This window comes from Periplaneta americana, chromosome 4, assembly GCF_040183065.1.
Source record: "Periplaneta americana isolate PAMFEO1 chromosome 4, P.americana_PAMFEO1_priV1, whole genome shotgun sequence".
Lineage (NCBI taxonomy): Eukaryota > Metazoa > Arthropoda > Insecta > Blattodea > Blattidae > Periplaneta > Periplaneta americana.
The window spans coordinates 27,953,172-27,978,950 of NC_091120.1; the positions used below are offsets into that span (position 1 = coordinate 27,953,172).

The following is a 25,779-nucleotide window of genomic DNA, read 5'->3' on the forward strand; positions in this document are numbered from 1 at the left end:
GTCATGATCAGGGTGCGAATTAACGGGGATGGGGGGATTTCCCCCCTGTTGGAAAGTTATCCCCCTCTCATAAATTCATATTAGCATCCCTGCCAGAGATAACTTCTATCCCCTTCACAAAATATAGTTGTTTTAATACGAGTATACTTTATATAGTATGGAAATAACAATCTCTTAATTTATAAAATACCGTTAAGCCTATATGTCTCTCAGAATGTTAGTCTTTATGTCAAAAAAATGACTTATTGCAAGTTTAGATTGTTTCTGTATTCTGTGTATAAAATAAGAATTAATATAATATGTTCCGAATTTGTGAGATATAGTTTTACAGGTCATATTTAAAAAAAAAAAAACTATGTATGATATAAGTGGGTGTACAGCGGTCAAGGGGTAAAAAATCTTCCAATATAAATTAAATTCTATATGTACATATTGATTCGATGCTGAAACTGATCAGAAAGAGGAAAAGGAATCATATTTTCGTTGGGTTTTACTTTGTTCATAGTTTGATTTTTCTATTATTTTAATTGTATTTCTGGCGGTTTGGAAGAGAAAGCCTAATGGCCTTAACTACACCAGAATAAATAAAAACAAATAAATATATAAATTAAAAAAAAAAACCTTGAACGTCAGGCACATGATGACATGTTTTCTTTTCGGTGCCTGATTTACAACTGTTTTAAATTGAGTTAACGCTGGCAGGCATTTCGCTAAGGAGTTCATCAATTCATGTAAATGACGTTAAGTAAAGATTAATCTTAGCTTAGCAAAGACAATTCGTTTTGGTTGTCTATAGTTACGTTTCCGAGATTTCCGAAAATGTAATAAGCAGTTTAATTAAAAACAGAAGCAGAAAGGAAAACCCATGCAACGCCAGGTGCTTTTAGCTAGTATAATATAAAGTAAGCAAAGAAAATAATATTGATGTATTAGCATCACTGGCAAGCTGACAACAATCAATAACTTAGGAATTACACATCTTATCTTAAGCCTGCTCATGGATATAATTATTATTGTGATCAAGATGCAAGACAGGCAACTCAGTGCGACCAAGTGTTGAGCCGTATCGAATGAGGTTAATAATAATTTTATGTATGGTATTCTCTATCTAGGATTCTACCATCCCCTCATCAGAAATCTAAATTCGCACCCCTATTGTGATCATTATATTATTACCTAATACCACAGTCTAGTATATACAGTCACGAAGCTCAATACATAGGAAATACGTATCCATAGATAGTTGCTAACCACTAGGATCGCTACTATCGCCTTATCACAGACAATGTGAAATAGTACCGGCACAGTCTATTGTTCCTAGTACCCTCAAAACTCAAGCTTCGTAACTGTATATACTAGACTGTACTAATACTATAAGTAACTTACTTACTTACAAATGGCTTTTAAGGAATCAGCAGGTTCATTGCCGCGCTCACATAAGCCCATCAGTTCCTATCCTGAGCAAGATTAATCCACTCTCTATCATCATATCGCACCTCCCTCAAATCCATTTTAATATTATCCTCCCATCTACATCTCGGCCTCCCCAAAGATCTTTTTTTCTCTGGTCTCCCAACTAACACACTATATGTACAGTATTTCTGGATTCGCCTATACGTGCTACATGCCCTGCCCATCTCAAACGTCTATATTTAATGTTCCTAATTATGTCAGGTGAAGAATACAATGCATGCAGTTCTGCGTTATGTAACTTTCTCCATTCTCCTGTAACTTCATCCCTCTTAGCCCCAAATATTTTCCTAAGAACCTTACTCTCAAATACCATTAATCTCTGTTCCTCTCTCAAAGTGAGAGTCCAAGTTTCACAACCGTACAGAACAACCGGTAATATAATTGTTTTATAAATTCTAACTTTCTGATTTTTTGACAGCAGACTGTATTGATATTATTCTTGCTTACAGATACTTACTGTTCCTGAATCTTCAGAACTATCAAATGAAGAAAAAGACAGAAAAATTATTGAACTCAATAATAAAGTAGTAGAACTTGAAGCAACTATTCTAGATTTACAAGAAAACTTCCGTGAAAAGGACTCTGTGATAGATGCACGAACAAAAGCAATTACACTAATGTCAGAAGACTTTTCTAGAAGAAATAAGACAATATTGGATAATCTAGAGGAGACAAGAGACGAGATGAGAAAAATGCAAAATAACTTCGTGATTCAAGAAACAAAGATGAGAGACGAGATTGAACAACTGAAAAAGGAGTTGGTGACTAAAAATAATAAGTGAGAACAATTCTGTATTTTTTGTAGAAGCCTGTCATCTTTCGTCTTCCACTTCTGAAGTAGTTTTCATAGAGTTTTCTGTGGTAATGCAATTGGTACAGAGTAAAATCAAAATATTAATATCTTTTTGCATTTAAGAATTTACCAGAATATTCAGTATGTTAGAGAAGTAAATACTGTGTAGTTGTTAAGAACATTGATTTCATGCATGTCAGCATACACTGTACTGAAGTACAGTAGAACTTGGATTATCTGTCTCTGGATTAACTGTTCTACCTAAAAAGGAAACGTGATTTTTAAGCGGTGCTCAGTAATTATGTAAAACAACTCTTGTCTACTTTCTGAATTGTGCCTACCACGATCACATAACTTAACTATATGCATAATTTTAGTTCGGGAATAAACACTTTCACCCCCTTTGGACTATGATAAAAAGTTCCATTTCTCCATACCTGTGGAATAGTGGTTAGCGCATCTGGCCGTGAAACCAGGTGGCCCGGGTTCGATTCTCGATTGGGGCAAGTTACCTGGTTGAGGTTTTTTCCGGGGTTTTGCCTCAACCCAATATGAGCAAATGCTGGGTAACTTTCGGTGCTGGACCCCAGACTCATTTCACCGGCATTATCACCTTCATCTCATTCAGATGCTAAATAACCTAAGGTGTTGATAAAGTGTCGTAAAATAATGTACAGTGAAACCTGTTCAAGACAGAAGTGACATGGTCCTAATTTTTTTTCCGTTGTGGACAGGTTTCCGTATTATTCAGGTGTGACATTAAAATGAAATATTTTGTCATTCATATACATGAAAAACAAAATGGCATGTCCCAAACTGCAAGAAGTACAAAATATTCCATTTAACACTCATCACATTAAATCAGCTTTCTGTCGCTTATTACGTTGGTGAATCATCTTGATTAAAATCTCATTTTCTGTGTAAATATTATCGTAACTCACTCATTAGTCATTAAACATTACTAAAGTTTACTAATCTCATTCTATTTAATATCTAACACTATACTCTAATACTGTACTGCATATCACTGCACATTACAAATTAATTGGACTAGAAGCCATCTATTAGAAGCCTTGAATTGTGGTTTATTTAATTTCTTTCCCAGTTCAATAGCTTGCTTTGCAGAACAGATCCAGAAATTGGCTTGTTCTTTGAAAGGTCATGAAGAACCCATTCCCACAACAGTTAATTTATTTCCACATAAACAGTTGCTTTCTGGTTCCTTTTGTGTCACCAATATTGGCCGCACGCCACTCACTCATTATGATCTTTATTTTTTAAAGTGTCACACCTGAGTTTTCCACAACTGTACTTCAATATTATTTCACATAGACTTTGTTTCTAATTTTCCGTTATCTCGATAACTTTTACTTCATCATATATATTATTTTAATGTACCGAAGTACATATGATATTTCCATGCAGATATTCTGCGTCATCATACGATGAAAGAGTAATGGAACGGAGAAAAATTCCATTACTCTTTCATCGTATTTTACTTCATCACTTAATGTTAATGCCTCATTTTATGCAACTTTTTTTTTTTTTTACCTGGAAATCACTACACTTGCGCTCTGTTTAGCTACGACAGTATACGGGTGTGAAGCATTGAAAATCTTTGAAGGGACTCGTCTGCCTAGTCAACAGGGTAATAAAATTTATGACCGACAGGCCAACACACCCTCGTACCCTCTAGAATTTTGCAGAGAAAACTTGTTTATATCTTAGTGATCTACATCTTTCGTATATTCCTTGAAATTACACGCTGTTTCAAAATATAGTTATAAAATATAGTGTTTGTCCAAAATATTGTTTCCGTTTTGAACAGTAGCAGACAATTTCCGTTTCTGTGTTGGACAGTTTCCATTTTATTCAGGAAAAATTACACATAATACATACAAATTTCGCCGGGACCAATAAATTGTTCCGAAATAGACAGGATTCCGGATTATTCAGGTTCCGATTTGAACAGGTTTCACTGTACTAAAATAAAAAATGCCCCCACTTGGTGAAATATTTCTTAGTAATCACTAAGTTTAGAAGGCACATAAAAAAAAAACAAAATTAGTTGTAAGGAAGTGCAGAAAAAAATAGCCGACATTTAAAGTATCTGAAGTGGCATCAGATTTAAGTTCATATAAATTCATAATATAAATTATCCATTTTTTTTTTTAATTGTTCACTATGTCCCATCCATTAAAACAGATAATCGAGGTTGTTCTGTAGTAGTTTTTGGCATACTGTTTGTATGTCGTCCTGTCTCTATAACATTTTTTTTTTTTTCCCCGAAAGTTCAGGATGGATTTTGATAATTTTATATTTAAGAGTTACTTTAATGATGAAGTACACAAATGAATAATGTTTACTAGAAAAATACAAACTGTACATTATTTGACACCCTTGAAAACAGAAGAACACAAAAAATGGCGTACACTCTGATCTCTGACGTATTTTTATTATTTTTTGTTTATTTATTTATTTTTGCTAACATTAGTAGTCATCCTTGATGTTTTTATAGTCAACAAATAGTACATTATGCAACGAGCCTATAATGGTAGTAATTAAGACGCGAGTATGCTTATGAAACGAGCGCAAGCAAGTTTCATAATTTTCATATGAGCGTCTTAATTACCATTATAGGCAAGTTTCATACGACTTTTTATGCTCGACCATATTTCTAACTTGAAATTATTCATAAGTATTCATGTTATTCTTATCTGACTGAGGAGCAGAACTGACCTTGTGCAATACCTCGTAAATTGTGAGATGTGCGCAGACGCGAAAGTATTGATTTTTTCCGAGAAACAAATGTCAACATTGACCTTGATATAATCTAGAGAGTAAAATAAACATTAATCGTGATATAACCTTGAAATTGAATTAGACATTGAAAAACGAGATGACAAATTGAATTTATTTGAATATTATTTACAATTAACACTAATTATTATAGTAACAGAACTGACTTTATTTCAAATATAGGTGATTTATTGTGCAATTGGTGAAATGAATTTGCGGGAATGTGCTTTGTGAAAGGCTTTGTCTAATCTTGCGCTAGTTCTTTCGATTGCATATCCGAGAATAATTGATACTTGCACTTTCATATTGCTACAATGGTATTTTCTGATTGGTGGAACACCTGAACTTTATGAATAGGTGTACTTTAATGAGGTCCATTAAAGGGCTGCTACCAGGTGTATAATTACTACATTTCGGCATGGTCGAGCATAAAGAATTATAAACAGTAATTTCATTCCAAACTTGAGGAAAGAACTGAATTGTTTTATAAGATGCTTGAATTGTATAATAAAAAAAGTATGTGTTAATATTTTTGCACTCACTTTTTAAGTTACATTTACAGAACAGTTCACTTGCACTGTAGGTGCTAAAACAATTATTGTTGTTATAACTTAATGTCACTATTTTGTACTTTTCATAATTAAATATGTCGTAGGTTACACCATTTGGAAGAGAGCAATAAAAGCTTGGAATCTGTTCGATTTGAATTGAGTACAAGGAATGCAGAGCTGCAAGAGAAAGTGGTACGAATTCAGGAGCGGGTTGCAGAGGTGCAGGAGAAGCCCAGCTGTGAAGACGCGGAACATCAGGATATCGTTCTCCAACTGGACGAAGCCAATAAGCAGAACAAGAAAATGAGAGGCAGAATCAAAAGCTTAACAAAGCAGTTAGATGGATTAAGAAAGGTATTATTTGTCAGCCAGTATTTCACTTCAGCCTTTGGTGTAATTATTTGATAGAGCCAGGCCACAGTATAAGAAGAATCATTAGGGACAACTCTTGTCGGCACCTTTGATGTTGTTGGTACTAAATTCAAGCTCAGGAACGTCTAGTTCTCAATGAATCCAACTATGTCGCTAGTATCAAACCACTATCAAAATATTAGTAAAATATTTATTTATTTTATTGGTCAGTAATACGAATAATTTTGTATGTATATTATCTATCATTAATATTATGTCGCTAGCAAGTCAAAATATTTATATCCATTGTTGACGTTCATGTTCGCACTTCACCGCAACGGACGCCATGATGTATTATGTTGTACTTGGATCAATTTCACCAACATAAGCCTCAAACAGTGACTTGAACGTTAGCGTCAATTAGTGAATATTTTCATGTTGATTGCATACGGAAGTAATTATTATTATGGTTACATTGCCATTCCTTTGCCTCATATCTTTAAAATTATTAAAAGACTAGCCGTATCCGTGCGCTCCGCTGCACCTGTTAGAAATAAATATAAAGTAATTACATAATTAAAATAGGACGTTTGATCCAGGGAACATTCGTGTTTAGAAGGATAAATCGTGTGTATTTTAACACGATTCAATTGAACATAGTTAAAATTTGAATTATAAAATAATGGATTTCTAAGCTAACGTACTATTACTGCATACTAAATCAATACACTCTCGTTGTTCATTAATTCTCTGAGATTAAAATGAGTGTGTACATAAATATTACTTTAAGAAATACAGAAAACGAATGTACAAAATAATCTATCAAATTTTCTGTGCATAAGAAGCTATTTTAATCTTACCTGTCCTCGATGTACTCAGAAGTTACTGTAATAACATTATAGCATTATGTCCGTCTAGAGGAACTACACTTTCCAATCGTGAAATAATAATTAATTATACAAATCGGTTAATTTAGCTTCCAATATTACTTCCTACAAACACAGAAACATCCTCTGTAGGCTATGTTTAATAGCTTTCGATTGTTGTTGTCCAAGGCCCCTTATAGACGAAGTCATTTGTTCTTATTTCATTGCACTGTCTTAGATGGCGTTATTTTAATTTTAAAACTCATTTATCTCATTAAATATCAGTTCTATCAAAATTTTGTAAAGAATAAAACTTATCGGAAATGATTTTTAAAGAAACTTTTGTTATGTGACATTTTTTACAAAAATCAATATGAAGCGAGATATTTCGATTTATTTAATTCAGGCTCCCTTATAAACCCCCCTTTTAAATAGAGTATTTTGAATGTCATATAGCCTGAAATCTAAGTTACAACGAACTTAATTTATATTCCAATTTTCATATAAATCGATTCAGCCGTTATCGCGTGAAAAGGTAACAAACATCCAGACAGACATACAAACAAAAATTTCAAAAAAGCGATTTTCGGTTTCAGGGTGGTTAATTATATATGTTAGGACCAATTATTTTTGGAAAATCTAAAATTACCAGAAAAATTTCGGCTACAGATTTATTATTTATAGATGAGTAATGAATGTTTTCAGTTAATATTAAATTATGCCAGCCCTGTCGTAGATGGAGATCCATCTGATGGAGGTTCCAGATAATACACCCGGTTTCGTGACATGCACACTCAGAATTTGTTCCCATGAAATGGCTTAGGTGTCTACTGTATGTTCTCTATACTGTGGCCAGGCACTTATCCTCTCAGTACCGATCTTTGTCATAAGTGAGTCTAGCAGACTGACGAAGATTATTGATCCCTAATAATAATAATAATAATAATAATACAGTAGAGCCTCAATTATCCATAATATTGAAGGGAGTGGGCTGAACGGTTAATCGAAAAAATCGGGTAATCCGTACCATAAGATATTTTCGTAAATTTAGTGACTAACACAGACACTTTCGTAATTTCCTCCGAGGTCTTGTATTTAACATGCTAGGTAGTGGATCAGAAGTTCACTAATTGAAGTCTGGTTGTCAGTGATGGATTTTTAAGGAAAAGGAAACTCCTTGTAATGGCTGTCTGTGGAAAAATAGAAATAGTGGAGGTCTCGTGTTGTAGATTTACATATTTTATACTCCAATCTCGTATTCTGATGTGAAATGAGGTACAGTTTCTCTTTCTCCAAACCACTCAATTATTTAGGCCTACACTTTTTCTTTCGTTATTTAGCACAAGAGTCCACACCTGTGGAGTAAGAGTCAGTGCGTCTGGCTGCGAAACCAGGTGGCCCGGGTTCGAATCCCGATCAGGGCAAGTTACCTGGTTGAGGTTTTTTCCAGGGTTTTCCCTCAACCCAATCCGAGCAAATCCTGGGTAACTTTCGGTGCTGGACCCCGGACTCATTTCACCGGCATTATCACCTTCATTTCATTTAGATGCTAAATAACCTAGATGTTGATACAGCGTCGTAAAATAACCCAATAAAATAAAAAAATTTAGCACAAGATTTGTTTTGACACCAGTAGAAGACTTTTTATATAGAAGTTACACAGTACGACAACTCGAACAGTAGACCGTATTGTATAAGGATAAAGGCTTGTAATGATACACTCTAGAAAAAATAGCGTGCTAATACAATGTATAGTGCATCATATATTTGTGCAGCTAAAAAAAAAAGCGAGAGAAAAACAGACAAATAATCCAACAATCGGTTAATAAAGTGACGGATAATCGAGGTTCTACTGTAATAATAATAATATGTTATACAGTAAAATCCCTCGTATCCGGCACCCAAATAACGAGCAATACCAAAACAACAGCACTTTTGGCTAAGCCAAAAAAAAAAAAATAGTCATTCACGCAAAAGAAAAGAGTCGGACGAAGACATGAGTGGTTTTCATGGATCGCACATGCCGCATATGGTGTTTACTCTTTACATTGTTCACACATGAAAACATAGACAAAGAAACCTGTTATGTCCCTGGAGTAGATCGGGTAGCATCGGTAAGCTGTCACTTGGACCTTGCAAACAATGCGCAGAGACGGATATCTTTAAATTTACCACTTGAACTCGCCCATTTCGAAGGGGTGTTGGATGAGTCTAAATAGGAAAGTGTGAAATTCTCTGTTTCTACAGTGCACAAAAATTTCCTTTGAGTGATAGAGAGTATCATGGCTATTACCGCTAAGCGCTGCTGTTGCACAATGGATTCCGCGAAACGCAAGCAAAATATTCTTACGCTCAAATCATCGAGTGTTACTTCATTGTCTTCATATTTGCGACATTGGCTACACTACTCTTCATGTCACATGGCTGCCATTTAAAATGTTCATAAGGTTACGAAAACTTATAGTATTTTTACGCTATTATGTATTACTGTATTACAATAATAATTATGAACTGATTAATATACATTACTAGAGACGAGAATTTCATGCACTATAAAATCCCAAAATATGCATGCATTCATGCACTATCAAACTATGAAACATGCATGATCAAGCAAAAAATACATTAAAATATGCACTTCCATTTTTGTTCCAAATTTCTTATTTCACTTTTTTTTGCATAATTAACAACAAACAACATTTCTAAATTGGTTCCTGTGAGGTTTCTGCGCTTGTCAGTCAATATGTTTTTGTAGGCAGAGAATGACTTCTTTACATTGCAAGAAGTTATCTGTGCAACCTTTTTCTGTTGCATAGTTATTTTTTTTCTTTTCCTTCTTCTATCCTGATTCCTGAAGCTAAAATGAGGGACATGAAAATCGAGGAACTGAGGTGTCCACTCAAAACCATTAAAACATGCATTTAAACTGAATATGATGTATATTATGTATTCAGTACTAAAAATAAACATTGTACGTATTTCAAAACTTTATTTTTAAATATCTACATGAAAATTACTAAATTTCAACATGGAAAAAAATGTTTGTGTTGTACAGTGTGTCTTTACATAAGCTATAAACTTATTTTCCAATTATCTGGCAAAATCAGTTATCCAGCACTGGCTTTGTCCCACAGTTGCCGGATACGAGGAATTCTACTGTATGTGTTTTTCTCATATATATAAATATAACTTTTTTTAATTGATTCTGGAGTGGGGGATTTTTGTCCTCTGATGGGGAATTAGTGGGGGATTTTTGTCCTCTGATGGGGAATTTCTCCTCTGAAACATTCTTTGAATTCATCCTGGCAACATTAGCCTACTTGATCCTTTGCAGTATAAGAATTACACATTTACTTCTTGCTTTTATTTTTCAGGTGTCTGATGCCAATGAAGAGATTTTGAAGCTTCAGAACAGAATTGCCGAATTGGAAGAGGACAAAGGTAACCTACAGTTACATCTGGTAGACTTTGATGAATTAAAAGGTAAAAACAAGAAATTACAAAACAAAATTCTTTGTTCCATAGTGCTGCAGCACATATGCTTTGGTTATGGTTCTTATGTATTGAGACGAGATAGGAACACAAAATGCATTTGAAAATGCTTGGTTTTCTTCATCCTTTACTACATTTAACTAAATAAATAAAGGTATTAAGTTCGTGTCATTCACAACCCCAGTCATTGATTCCACATTCATGAGTTACAACTAAAGGTACGGTCACACGTCGCTACTTTTGCTGCGCAACTTTTGTACTGCAGCTGCAAAAGTTGCGTGTCGTGTTCACACATAAGCCAAAAGTAGTGCGCTGCACGCTACTTTTCGTGCTGCGCAACCTGAGTGCTGCAAAAGTTGCAACTGGAGGTTGCGAGTCTGTTCACACGCAAGGCGCTACTTTTGCAGCCGCAGTCATGCTGCAGGTTCCCATCTCCGTGTTGACTTCTCAATATACATTTTGTGGTTATGTTCGCATTATTAAGAAACTCGTGCGAAAGCTTACTTATCCATTATTTGCTTTTCTGTCCTAACTAGTATTCAGAAATTGGCATTATTTTTACTATAAAGCTTGTAAAATCGCCTATATACTTAAATGATAACCAACAGCATATTCACGTAAGCAATGTTGGCAACTCTCCTGTTTGAAACCACAATACGGAAAATTAAAAAAATGAATTATATCGTCAGCAAATATGCTCAGACTGTGTTGTGTATTTAATAACTGTTACAAATAATTTATTTTCATCACATCTAACATTAAAATATATTCCAACAGTAAAAGTATCATTGGCACATTTGGATGGCAACACTGGTTGCAACTGCAGCAAAAGTTTCAACAAAACTGATATCAAAACTGCTGCGGCTGCAACCCTGTTCACACGTCGCTACTTCTAAGCTGCATGCAGCATGAAAAAGTAGCAGGCAGCTGGTTCGGCAGCCGCTACTTTTCGGGTTGCAAATCTGTGCTTCAGTGGCTGACCATGATAATATCTTTGAAAAATATTTGAGTGCAAGAGGTCAAATGACTTTATTGTCAACCGCCTGGCATTAGAAAACAACAACAACTTTTCGAGTTGCACCGTTGTTCACACGTCGCAGTACCAGAGTTGCGCAGTTTTTTGTACTGCAGCACTGCAAAAGTAGCAACGTGTGACCGTACCTTTATTGTCAATTTTAAATGGAAGTATATTGGTGCCAGGAGAAGTTGTATCAATTAAATAAACTTTCTCAATAACATAATGAATTCATGACGGTTTCGTTTCTTTATTCATGTATTGTGTTAACTTCTTTTTATTGTATAAACTCAGGTCTATATAAATTTAATTCATTATTAAGACGTTTGCTCTGTATGTTGTAATATAAGCATTTATTACCTTCGTTTTTTAATGTTAACTGTAGTAAAATGCGTTGTATGTTGCTGTATTTATATTAGTCATGTGGTGGTGGGAATTAACACCAAGTTTGCATCAGAAATAATTGGATGTGTATATATTTTATGCTGATGATCTCATTTTATATTCATAAGAATGCCTTCAGTTGGATTTACAATTTTGAACTATTTTTTTTTCTATATACTCTGAGACAAATCTGTTTTGTAATAATAAACTATTACTTTAGAGATGATTCAGACGATTTTTCATATGCATGTATGTTCTTACCAGTAAGCCTTCACACAGGATTGAGATGATCTTATAAAGGTACAGTGACACTATGATTAAAACCAGAAATAAAATTTAATACCAGAAAATATTCAATTAGTAACTTGTACGTTTTTATTTCACGTTCTTCTGCCTTTCCTCACTAAACTGTTTCATTTTTAAATCTGAGGAAAAATTGTTGTAAGTTTTTCATATATTTTCACGACAATTTTCTGTTTGATAATGAATAGTTGGATAGGTTCAGTTATTGCTTGAAACGAGAGAAATATCTTTTCATAGTATGAACTGTTTAACATCTGTTTAGCACTTCTGGCCGCAAAACCAGGTGGCCCGGGTTCTAATCCCGGTCGGGTCAAGTTACCTGGTTGAGGTTTTTCTCGGGGTTTTCCCTCAACCCAATATGAGCAAATGATGGGTAACTTTCGGTGCCGGACCCCAGACTCATTTCACCGGCATTATCACCTTCATTTCATTCAGATGCTAAATAACCTATTTGTTGATACAGCGTCGTAAAATAACTCAATAAAATAAAAAAAATCTTGATGATTGTTAGCGTCTTCTGTTAAATTTATATTGTCTTTCATCTCTATTGACATGGGTCAATCTGGGTAGAAATTTAAAGTTGAAGGATAACATTATTTCTTTCCAAATTTAATTTGCATAAATGTAGTTATTAAATTATTTATTATCAGTAGGGATGAACATTGTAAGAATGTAGGCATTTCTATAAAAGAATAGAATTATACTCATTTTTAACACATTTTGTAACTCAATAACATATTTTTATTAATCTGGTAGCTCGAACTATTTTTTTAATTGAGAATGTTACTTTTGCCATGTATAAAATTTAACGAGTTTTATGCATTTACGATATTCTTAATTAGAGTTAAATAATTCAGAATTTCACAATGAAATATACTAGCTTTAAATCAAAAGAGAGTATTGAATACAGAAAGGGAAATCTTCTTACATGTCGACTTATTTTATTTAATGGATGTAAAAGTTTCGCGAATTTTGTTACAATTTTTATTATCTTCCATTTCTATGCTGACTAACCTGCACACTGTGAATATTTTGTTTGCGTCTCATAGATATATTTTGTGAATTACTGTGAAGGTAAAAATTCGTATTTATTAGTAGAATTTGCTAACTTTTGATCTTTCACGGTTTTTTCCATATGCGAAAGTCTCAGAAATTGAGAATTTTTAGAGAACGGTCAGTCAAATGAGTGACTCTAGTGCACATTTTTTTAACAATCTAAAACAACTAATATAAATTAGAGTTATTGCCTTAAAAATATCTATTGCAATTCTGTTCAATATACCTTTATATATTTCCGAAATATACAATTTTATCCAATTAATCAAATTATATTCTGAACGAAACTTACATGATGCTTGTATAATAATTTAATTACAAACATTTATGTTCAAAGAGAAACTTTGAGATATTACTCATGTTGTTTGTAGCGGGGTAATTTATGTACACAAGTTACTTGATATAGAGAAATGGTTTGTGGAAATAAAGTATTTGTGAATAATTGATTTAGTAATTGCAGAATTAAAAGAAACTTTATATATAGTCCAACAAGTAAATCAAATGTTAAAAGAAAATATTATACAAAAATATTAAAACTTCCAGTGCTGAAGGCAATACAAAATGTTAATGGGTGTGCATTTTACAAACTTCATGTGGGAGTATAAGATAAAATTTAGTTGTTAAAAGCTTTTCGAAATATTGAATCTGCAAGACAAACATAAACCAAAACTATCCCATTAGAGACCCTGAAAGGCCCTTAGAGTGACAGGTTGTTGAGGCTCCCATCTCACAGGACAGTCAGCACTGAGTAGCAGTAGGGATGCCAGTTTTACATGTTGGCTGCCTCTACTCCCAAGGAAATACTCTAGTACTCATTTCTTTTAGGAATTGAGTGATAGGTTATCATGTGGCTGGAAGGATTAGGTCAATGAGGAAAATCTACAATCTCATCAGGAATATTTCTCCCAGCATGTAGCATATTGTTACCACACTCCTTACATCTAAAATGTGCAGAGATTGATCTGCATGTAAGGAAAAGAGAGCATGACTTGACAAGGGATGCTCATAAAATGGATAAGAACAGTTTTACAAAACACAGATACTGTATTACTCGTTTATAAGACGCACATTTTTTGGTAATATCACCACCTCCAAAACGAGGTGCTACATCTCCAAAACTTTCAATAGTAGTGAAGATAACCAATGCTGGGAGGCTGACAAACACATTTCAGTGGTTTTTAGGATTTCAATTTGGACATGGTGATAGAGACTTCAAAAGGCACTATATTTTATAATTTATTAATTTGACAGTGTCCACATCAGAAGATTTTGCGAGATCTATAACTTATTCTTCATTAAAAGTAGACTGACGAAAGCTAGAAACAGAATTGAATTGGGATTACATATAATTGTGATATTGTAGACAAGTTTTACTTCATGTATTCATTCATTCATAGTGTTCTGCTCAAAGGCAGGTCTTTCACTGCAAACCCAGAATTCTCCAGTCTTTCCTATTTTCTGCCTTCCTGTTAGACTCCACATATGATCCATATATCTTAATGTCGTCTGTGATCTGATATCTTCTTCTGCCCTAAACTGTTCTCCTATTCACCATTTCTTCCAGTGCATTCTTCTGTAGACAGTTTCTTCTCAGCCAGTGACCCAGCCTCTTTCTTTTTCTCTTCCTAATCAGTTTTAGCATTATTCTTTCTTCACTCTTTCCAGCACAGCTTCATTTCTTATTCTGTCTGTCCATTTCACATGTTGCGTTCATCTCCATATCCACATTTCAAATGATTCTATTTGCTTCTCTTCACTTCGTCGTAATGTCCGTGTTTCTGCCCCATACAATGCTACACTCACAAAAAGCACTTCACTAGTCTCTTCCTTAGTTCTTTTTCCAGAGGTCCGCAGAAGTTGCTCCTTTTTCTATTAAAAGCTTCTTTTGTCATTGCTATCCTTCTTTTGACTTCTTGACAGCAGCTCATGTTACTGCTTATAGTACACCCCAAGTATTTGAACCTGTCCATTTGTTCTACTCCCTCATTCAGAATTCGCAAGTATACCTTCTTTACTCTTCTTCCTATGACAATGGTTTTCGTCTTGTTTGCATTTATCTTCATCCCATACTGCTCACAGCTGTCATTTTACTCCAGTAGCATATCCCTTAGTATTGTCTCTTCTTCTGCTAACAACGCCATATCATCAGCAAATCTTATACACTTTATTCTTCTTCCCCTTACTATCACTCCTACCGTGTTCTGAAAACATTTCTTCACTAAATCCTCCAAGTAGATGTTGAACAGTGTAGGTGATAAAGGGCATCGCATTAAAATAAACACTCAGATTAATTAGAAATACGAATATCGTTGGTATGGTTGTTGGTGATATTCTAACAATTGTATCACTTTAAATGTGTTCAGTTTCAGAATCGCACTGGCAGACCAGGGTGTCAGAACTGGAGGAAAGAGTAACACAACAAAGTTCAGATCTGGATAGCCATGTGCACATGATCACATTACTAGAGGCAGAAAAAGTTGATCACTTGCAAGGTTAGTACAAAGACGTGTATATGTTCTTTCTTTGTACATAGATGAAGTACCGGGTGTCCACAGAAAACCTCTGTGATTATGGACAGGTGATTGCTGTCAGTAGTCATTATGTACATGAAATTGGTGATACCAGAAAGAGCAACTCAAAAATAATATAGTGGATTCCTCACAGATACTCAGTGTACCCCCACATGTCACACAGCTGACATCAAGGCAATATTTCCACTCACCACACGTGCTTCAACATATCTACTGAAATGGACTCAGTGGCACCCAAGATACTGTGTCTTGCAGATTCTGAGGCAGTGGAGATACATAGATAATATCTTTTAAGTAGAAGACACAGACATTCAAGTCGGAGGACCTCTATGGCCTCTTGTAGAAGACATTGTCTTGGTTTCCATGGCACCCAATCTACTTTCCTGCCAGCTGTTCATTAAGATGGAAATAAACATCCACACTATTTGTTAGAATGCAACAATACAAAAATAAAATAACAATTGCAAACTCGAACAAACAAAATCAATATTGTAGTGTAGGCTTTCACGGCCAGAGTCTATAGCTCTAGATTAATTTTCCGGGCTGAGAGGCCGTGGTCTATTGGTTGGTTTTATACCAGACGTTTTGTCTGCAACTGCGGCAGACATCTTCAGTGAGTGGTATCCAAGGTCGCAAAACTCTTCTCTGCATACCTGAGGCAACTGATCCTGTGGCTGATTGTGCAAGCGTATTTATAGTGCGACTAGGGGCCGAGGCCTGTTGTCGCTGCGGTCCACGCCGCTTTGTTCGCTGCTCTCGTTCTGGGTTCCGTCCTTTTGTTGTAGAACAGATAAGAAGCCACTACAACAAAAGGACGGAACCCAGAACGGGAGCAGTGAACAAAGCGGCGTGGACCGCAGTGACAACAGGCCTCGGCTCGCTAGTTGCAACATAAATACGCCCGCTCAACCAGCCACAGGATTAGTTGCCTCAGGTACGCCAAGAAGAGTTTTGCGACCTCGGATACCACTACACTGAAGATGTCTGCCACAGTTGCAGACGAAACATCTGGTACAAAACCAACCAATAGACCACGGCCTCTTAGTTCGGAAAATGAATCTAGATCTATAAAATCAATATTAACAGCTAATTTTTGCTTCTGCTGCCATTCTTTTGACACTAGTATAAAGCTCCTAATATACACCATTAGGAAATTGCATTCGTTTGTAATCACAAAGGTTTCTGCGGACTTACCGTATATTGCTAGATTCTTACCTTTATTAAAACTGTGGCTCTATCGGGTATCTATATACATATTTGCAAGAAAACTTACCACTTGATCCAGAATTCGGAAATTTTCGTAAATTGAGAATCTCTTTTAATACATCAAATATTCATTATATGAGGTCTCGCCATCCTCATTGAATATAAACACGACTACTATGAAGTAGTCAATGTGTATTATCACCATTAAATCGAGAAAAATTCGTTCAGGTGCCGGGAATCGCCGGCTCTTTCCAACTGAGCTATGCCGGGACACGATCCACGGTGCCGGTCGAACTCCTCTCATTGTACTGTTTTACGGCCTACTACCTGCATTTAAACCTGTGTAAGTCAATATGCAGGAGCGCATATTTAAATGACTTTTATGGCCATATTCAGCAACAGTTTGTGAAAACTGTAAACATTTAATACATCAAATATTCATTATATGAGGTCTCGCCATCCTCATTGAATATTAACACGACTACTATGAAGTAGTCAATGTGTATTATCACCATTAAATCGAGAAAAATTCGTTCCTGGCGTAGCTCAGTTGGAAAGAGCCCTCAGTGCGCAGAGCTGAGAGGTCCCGGGTTCGATTCCCGGTGCCGGAACGAATTTTTCTCGATTTAATGGTGATAATCTCTTTTAATGTTTTGTACGACAATATATGTTGTGCATACCGAAACCGAGCATCTGCATTGCAGTGTTTATTGTCTAGCCTTTAAATCTGAACGCTGATAATCTTAGAGTCAAAAGGGTTATGAGCTGAAATGGAGACAAGGCAGTCTTTCTGATCATTATTCTGCATTAATGGTTGGATAATAGGACTCTTAAGAATGAAACGGATGAAATAATATCTGAAGTACTGAATTATTTATTGAGCACAAATTAAAACATTCTTACATATCAGCATTAAAAATTCGGTAATGTACTAAACAATGACTGGTGATTGTGTGTCCAAGCTAGATGATGCGGTAAAAAGGAAAAGAAGACAGTATTCTAGTTTTATTCAATTTTTGTTACAGTGTTCTAGTTTTATTCCATTTTTGTTACTCCATCTATCTCCCTCAGGAAACACAATCATTACATTGTGTGAGAAAGGGCAAATTTATGTACAGTATCATAATTATTAGTATTGTGCAGCAAGTGTAACACAATTTGTTCCACAGCTTTTGTATGAGATTTATTGTTGGTTTAAAAATCTTAAATATTGTTTGTGAATTCATCGCACTGTTGTAATAACTGCATGATTCTATTTATTTTGATAGGTATCCAGACTCAGAAGGAGAAAGTGTCCCAGTTAGAGGCAGAACTTCAAGAAATGAAAACTTCTTTCTCAGAACTTGAAAATCAGAAGGTCTCCTTAGAAATGAGGACAGTAGATTTGGAAGAACAAATTGATATCCTCAATAAAGAAAATTTGCGACTCCAAGAGGAAATGGATGTAATATCACGTTTAAACCAGTCTGTTGAAGGTCGTGAAATTGAGATGACAGCAAATCCTGTTCCTGACTCTGAAGCCACCAACGTGTTCCAAAGTTTAGAAGTGGTAGAAAGACATAAACAAGATGATGACGTTGTGTCTTCAGAAAATAAAGAAACAGAAAAATCTGAATCGCAAGATCTTAATATAACTTACGAACAGCTAGAAGCTAAACTTCTGTATTCGAACCAAATAATAGAAGAACAGAGAGAAATAATTACAGACTTGAAATCCAAAACATTTGACCATGAGGAAGAACTGGAGTTACAGAGAGAGATGATATCAAAGTTAGAACAGATGAGTGGTGATGATAATGATAAGGATGCTAGAATATCAGAAATAGTGAAAGAACTCAGTGAAGTTGCTAGTGATTTGGAAGAATGGAAGATAAGGTGCATTGATGTGGAAAAGAAACTGCAAAACTTGGGAATTGAGAAAAGTGATTTGGAAAACCATTTCAAAGAGGTGAAAAACGAAAATTCCATGTTACATCAACAACTGGTGGAGCATAAGGAAATAGCAGCTGAGCTTTCAGCAAAGTTGAAAGAGCAAAGTATTGCCATAGCAAGCAGAGATGAAAGAATCTCTTCCCTTCAGAGTTTAATTGAAATAAACGGTCAAACTTTGGAAGCTAGAGAAATGACTCTGAAGGATGTTCATGAAAAGTTAAATAGTGTAGAGAAACAATTTGAATCGAAACATTCACAGCTGAAAGTGAGTCTTGCCAATAAAGAAAAGGAATTGACAAACATGACTGAAACACTGACGAAGCAAGACGAAATCTTAAAAGACAAGGAAGTCGAAATTATGAGGCTTCACGAAACTCTCAACAAACAAAGTCATGAGCTTTCTTTCCTTCAGCAACAGTTAACTAGAGTTGAAGAAAATATTTCGCATCATCTGCATGCTCAACTAGATGATATGTCTAGGAACCTGGCAGAAAAGACTGAACTAAACTGTCAGTTAACAGAAGAATGTCTAAGTCACAAGCAGAAAATAGAGGGATATGCATTAGAACTATCGGATAAAATTGAATACATTAGAAAGCTTGAAAGAGAAAACGAAAAATTCAGAGAACTTGAAACGCAACTAGAAATGGCTGCATCAAAACTTGCATCTCGTGAAGAAGAATTAGACACATTGAAGCAAGAGCTTGCATGTAAGCATACTGAAGTTGAAGAAAAACTTAGTAAGCTAAAAGAGTGTGAAGGAAAGATTACAGAACTAACCGAGAAGAATAAGAAATTCATTGCAAATTTGAAAGCTAAAGCAGTTAGTATCAAGGGTTACGAACAAAAAGTGGAGCAGTATGAAGCAGTAATTAAAGCCAAGGAAGATTTAATTTTAGAACTGACTTCTCAGAATGAAAAACTTCTGGAATATCAATCAGATAAAACATTATCTAATACTTTGGAAGAAAACTTGCAAAAAATTGATTTGTTAATGAAAGAACTGAATGAAGAAAGGTTGCAAACTGAATTAATCGGTGAAGAATTATCAAAAGCCACCGAGAAGATTGTGAGCCTAGAAAATGAATTGAAACTGTCAGAAATGAAATTAAGCGAAATGAGTTTCATTGAAGAGGCTCGTGCAACTCTTTTAAGCAAAGTGGCAGAACTAGAGCGAGAAATCAGTCTAATTCAAATGGAATTAAGAAATAAAGGCGATCAGATAACTTTGATAGAAGACGAGAAAGTAAGGATAACTGAAGAATTTAAGGTTAAGGAAAATGAATGGGCAAATCAGATGTCAGACATGAAATGTTTGTTTGAAAACAAGATTAAAGAGCTGCAATCAGAATTAGAACAACAAAAGTCTGAGGGAAACAACGCAGTAGAAAAGCTAATTGCAGAGAAAAATGTTATTCTAGAGCAAACAGCAAACGACAGCAATTCTTCAGAAAAAGTGAATGAATTGCAGAGTGAGTTAATTAGCCGACATCAGAGAATCTCGGAGCTTGAGGAGCTGTTAATGTCAACATCGGAGAAAAATGAGCAGTCTTTGGCAGCAAGCAATGCAAAATTGCAAGAACGTGATGCTGTCATTGAGTCTCTCGAACAAGAGCTGTGTAAGAGTCAAGAAAGAGTTCAACACTTGGAACAAGGGCTGGCAACAGTCGAAGAAAGGCGCCAGTCCCTTGAAAACAAAGCAGAAGTTCTAAATATGAGGCTGCAAGAGTCTGATAGAATGAAGGAAGAAGTTGTTGAAAATGAAGAGATGCTAGAACAGCGATTGACGTCACTTATAACAAGTGAAGAAAATTTAAAGAAAAGACTTGAGATTATGAGTAGAGAAAATGAAGAGTCATTACAGAAACTTGCTGAATTGACGAAAGAGAATTCAGAGTTTAAGAAAGAACTAATCAATTCTGATACTTGTGTGAAATGTTTACAGAAGGAGTTGGAGAGATTATCACCTTTTGAGTATTCATTTTCTGCAGCTTCTGAAAGAACGGAAGCATTGGAAGCAGAATTAAAACGTGTTGGACTAGAATTTGAACATCGTATGAAAGAGAAAGTTCAGAACATGCAACAACAGGCAGAAAATCTGGAATCAGACTTGAGGAACGTGAATATACAGTTGGAACAGGTGGAACTGGAAAGAAAAACACTGATGGAACAGTATGAAAAACTCAATGATGAAAAGATTAATTTAGAAGATGAGATAGAAGGACTCAATAATACAGTAGAGATTTATAAAACAAACAATTCAGAACTTAAGAAAGAACTTGAGAAAAACTCCTCTGCATTTGAAAATTCATTATCACTAAAAGAAGCATCACTGAAAGAACTAGAAGAAAAGGTTCATGTTCTTGAAAGTGAACTTCAAGAAAAAGTATCAGAATGCAGAGAGAGGGAAGTAACCAACACTGATTTGAGCAGTAAAGTTGAATTATTAGAAAAAGAACTAATTACGTCATCTGCAGCAGTTGAATCACAAGCCTCAGAAAAGGAAAGAGTGAAAAGTGAACTTCGTGACAAAATTAATTTGCTAGAAAAAGAGCTTGAGGAAAAAGTATCTTCACTTAAAATTATTTCTACAGAGAAAGATGGCGTGGAAAGAGAACTGCAAGCAAAAATTGAGTTGCAGGAAACAGAATTGAAGAAATATCAAGAGATGGTTGAGAGTAAAATGACAGAAACTCAGAGTGACCCAGAAATACTCGCTGGCATAGTAGATCCAGAACAAATTACAAAATTGCATGACGAATTAAATCACCTGAAGTCAGTTATAGAGCAGAAAGATGGCGAAATAAGGACTTATCAAACTCGTTTACTGCAATTACAGTTCGGGAATGTTCCAAATACAGGACACACTTCGGAGCACGACAGTAATGCATCTTTGTTGGGCAAAGTGTCGCAGCTAGAAAACTTGAACAGCAAATTGCAAGAGACTTTGCAGAGTAAAGAAACACAGATTTCGAATCTTAGTGCAGCAATGGCTGCTTCCGATACAGAACTCCAGCATCATAAATCAGAACTGATTATATATGAAAATAAAATTGAAGAACTCAAGATAGAAATAAGCAGTTTGCAGGAGGAGGTTATGAATAAAAACAATCACATTCAGCAATTACAAATAAATTTAGCTGAGAATTCACTGTCAGTCTCCTCTCAAACGTGTATGCATGAGTCACAGTTGTCGTCGTTGGAACAGCAGAAGTTGGAACTGTATAACGAACTCTTGAAGTCGAAGGCACAACAAGAAGTATCACAGATAGTCAAAGTTGCAGAAGAACGTGTACAGGAAATGCAGTCCTTGGCTAATGATGATGATGTAGATGATTCAGTACGTAAACCTAAGTTCGTAACCTTTCACGAACCCGTAAGTGAATGGATGCCACTACAAGATACAACAGACAGAATAAGGACTCTAGAAGAAGAATTGCACTTAACAAAAATGGAAAGGGATGAAGCTTTACTTAGAATCCAAGAACTTGTACAGGTACGAAGTACAAGTGTAAGTCTTGAAGAGGGTGGTGCAGAAATGTCTCGGGTGCAGATGGAGAAACAGTGGCAGCAAGTAGAAAATCTGAAAAAGGAAGTTGTTGTAGAAAGTGATGAGCCTCTTTCACTTGAAAATAATTCTATGGGTGAAGCCACTGCGGAACAATCAGAGCAGTCTTTACCTTTACCGGAGACTGTTTTGAATTTTGAATCTTCAAGTTGGGATGTAGGTGATGGCGGTGAAGAAGAGGGCTGGGGTTGGGGCTCTGACGAAGCAAGACTGGAGGAAGAACATATACAAAAACAGCAGCAGACTCTCTTGAGTTTAGAGCCTGCAAATGCATTGAGTGATCAATTAGTCGCATTGGAGAATCATATCAAGGTTCTCGAAATGGAAAAGGAAAAACTCTCTGAAGAACTACGTGCTTCACAAGTTCGTAGTGGAAAAATGTTGAAAAAACTAAAAGACCTGAAGTTGAGGAATGAATGTTTGATGAAAGAGAATATGGAATTGACAAAAAGTAACAGTGACAAGACGTTTGGTGACCTTGATCAAGCTATAGAAGAAGAACTTAAAATACGTATTGATTCACTGGAAAAAGAACTTAAGGAAATTAAAAATGAGAGAAATAGTGCTCAGGCTGAGAAGGAAGGATTGCTAAATCGTATTGACATGCTGACATCTGCAAACGAGAGGTACATGGAGGTGAAGGAAAGACAGGACATGGACGTCGAGGCATGGAAGCAGAAGAACAAGGATCTCAGTAACCAGATACAGTCTTTAGAATGGAAGATAGAGGAATTGATGGAAGAAAAGAAGCAAGCAATGGGCCAAGGTGTGACAGATCAAGGAGAGAAAGACCCCTTCTTTTCGTGGGATAAACACGGGTTTGCTTCAGATAGTGGAAGTTTCATTGCTGTGGAATCAAATAACAAAGAACTTCATGAGCAGGTGGCAGCCCTATCGGCAGACAACGAAAATTTACAAGTTTTGTTAGAGCAGCAGAGGAATTTGAGACTAGCTGCTGAAGATCAATTGCGTCAGTTGGAGCAGCAACTGATACAGGCACAATCGGAGGTGGCAAGTTTGACAGAAGAACAGTCAAAACTGAAACAAGAAGTGGAAATGCTCAGTTTGGCAAGAGAGCATATGGAAACTGTGGAAGACGTACAGGAATTAAAACAAGAATATAACAGACTTCTGGAGGAAAGAAACACCTTCCAGAGTTCTTATCAAGCCTTGAAATCAGAATATGATCGCGTGTGTAAAGAAAGTGAAACATATGTCACTGCAACTGAGGAAAAATATGAAAAAGTTCAATTGGATTACGGTAAGAAAATTGAAGACATCTATAATGAAAAAATTAAAATTGAAGATCTCTACAAGAACTTACTAAAAAATCACGACCATTTGACAGAAGAGGTACAAATGCTGACTACAAGTTTGGCTGACTTAAATCAACAGTATGATATACTAAAACTAGAATGCAATGGTTTAAGAGAGCATTTAAGTATTCAGCAGAGTTCACAGTTTGCAGATGAACAGAACTTAAATCGTGATGACATAGCTCAACTTAAATTGCAGTTAGAAATGAGGATTGTTGATGTGGAAAGGAAGTTACAAGAAAAGATTGCTGAAACCGAAATGCTTCATCAAATGATTGAAAGTCAAAAACTTGAGCAGGTAAAGGTAGAACAAGAATGGAATAACAGGGTAGAACATCTGAGAAAAGAGCTTGAATTTAATTCTGAGAATTTACTCAGGCAACAAGATCTTTATAGCTTGCTTTCAAAAGAATACCAAGACCTAAAAGATCAGAAAGATGAAATTATCAAGAGTTGTGTGGAAGAAACTTTGAATTCAAAAGAACAGCAGATTGCAGCTCTTAGAAATCACTTTTCGGAAAACGAAGCCAAACTTAATCTACAAAATGAACTGTTACAGATTAAGGAAGGTGAAATTCAGAATCTAAATCAACGAGTGGTAGAGTCAACAAACCTTCTTATCATGAGGGATTCTGATATTGAACAACTTAAGAACAGACTATTTGAAAATGAAAGCCGGGTAGGAAATCTTCTGATGCACAAGGATCAAGAGATTAACAGCTTACAAGCTCAGTTATCTGAAAAGGAATCTAGGATCAAGGAACTTCAGCATGCTCTAGAGCAAGAAACGAAACGACTTGCGGACTTACAGGAACACTTTAAGGACCAAGAGTTTCAGTTAACCCAGTTGAGAGATAAGCTCGGAGTCGAAAAACTCCAAAGTGAAAAACATTCCAGAGGTTTACAACCTTTCCCAGGATCACAGACAAGTCAACAGCATCCTGTTTCCAGTTATGAGGCAGAAGAGAGTGCATCTTCTGAAGAAAGTTTGGGAAGAAGACGGAAAAAAGAAAGTGAATCTACTGATTCTCAACAAGAAGAACTGGATCTAGCACTGTACATGCTGCATCAGAGAGATGTGCGCTGTGATGAGCTGACATTGGAGCTCATGCAGGTGAGATTTTGAACCTGATTGTATAGTTATAATTGTTTTATTTCGAAGGAAAGTAAAAAATAAAATAAAGGTACTTTTTTCTGTCCCCATTCAAGAAAATGATAACGCTAGCTAGATTATAATTAAAGTTGTCCTTGATGGTTTAGCAGATAGTCATTAGATCTGAGGTTCATGGGTTGAAACCCAACTGGGAGCGATAAAACCCTTTGAATGGTTTCCTCCATAAGGTAAATAAAGCTGGGAAGGACATGTCATAGATTTATAGAGCATGAAATTATCCTGTCCAAGATAAGAGGATCCCAGGCAAAAATTTATCGACTGTTTTGTGCCCACATTGAATTTTAATGTGGAGTAACTTACAAAGTTTAAAATGTCCCAAATAATAATAATAGTAATAATACAGCTGCTGCAGTAGTAAATAGTAGTGGCAGTTACTTGAAACTATCGTGAGAACTTAAGTGCAAAATCAAGTTCAAGAAGCGTAGAAAGGTTTTGAATTCACTCCAAAACAATGGAAACCAGACCTCACATGGTTAACAAAATCATTGTATTAAATATCTAGGTTTTCAGCTCTTGAACCAGCCAGCCACCTCTCACCCTCAATTTAGTAATACGTTATTTCCACTTTTTGGCTCATTAAAAAAAGAATTGTTTACAGATTTGTATTCACTTATAGGCCTATTAGTCCCGCGCCATGGCGTCACAGTCTAAGGCATCCCACCTAGGACTCGCGTTACGGAATGCACGCTGGTTCGAGTCATCATGGGGGAAGAAATTTTCTCATGAAATTTCGGCCAGTATATGGGACCAGTGCCCACCCAGCATCGTGATGCACTTGGGGAGCTACGATAGGTAGCAAAATCCGGTTGCGAATACCAGCTATAACGGCTGGGGGGGATCGTCGTGCTAACCACACGATACCTCCATTCTGGTTGGATGATCGTCCACCTCTGCTTCGGCATGTGGACGTGAAGCCAGCAGCTGGCTGGTCAGTCTAGGCCCTTCACGGGCTGTAGCACCACGGATTAT

General features: G+C 35.8%; 1 protein-coding gene across 2 annotated transcripts in view; it reads left to right on the plus strand.

The window, feature by feature from the left end:
• LOC138697640 (uncharacterized) overlaps window positions 1-25,779 on the plus strand; it is a 62,109-nt gene that overhangs the window by 12,369 nt on the left and 23,961 nt on the right. The window contains exons 5-9 of one of the 2 annotated variants that reach the window (XM_069823065.1): window positions 1,923-2,251; window positions 5,721-5,970; window positions 10,208-10,316; window positions 15,447-15,575; window positions 18,089-24,750. In XM_069823065.1, the coding sequence (XP_069679166.1) occupies window positions 1,923-2,251; window positions 5,721-5,970; window positions 10,208-10,316; window positions 15,447-15,575; window positions 18,089-24,750 (7,479 nt within the window). The remainder of the gene's footprint in view (window positions 1-1,922; window positions 2,252-5,720; window positions 5,971-10,207; window positions 10,317-15,446; window positions 15,576-18,088; window positions 24,751-25,779) is intronic. The other variant, XM_069823066.1, reaches the window with a different exon arrangement.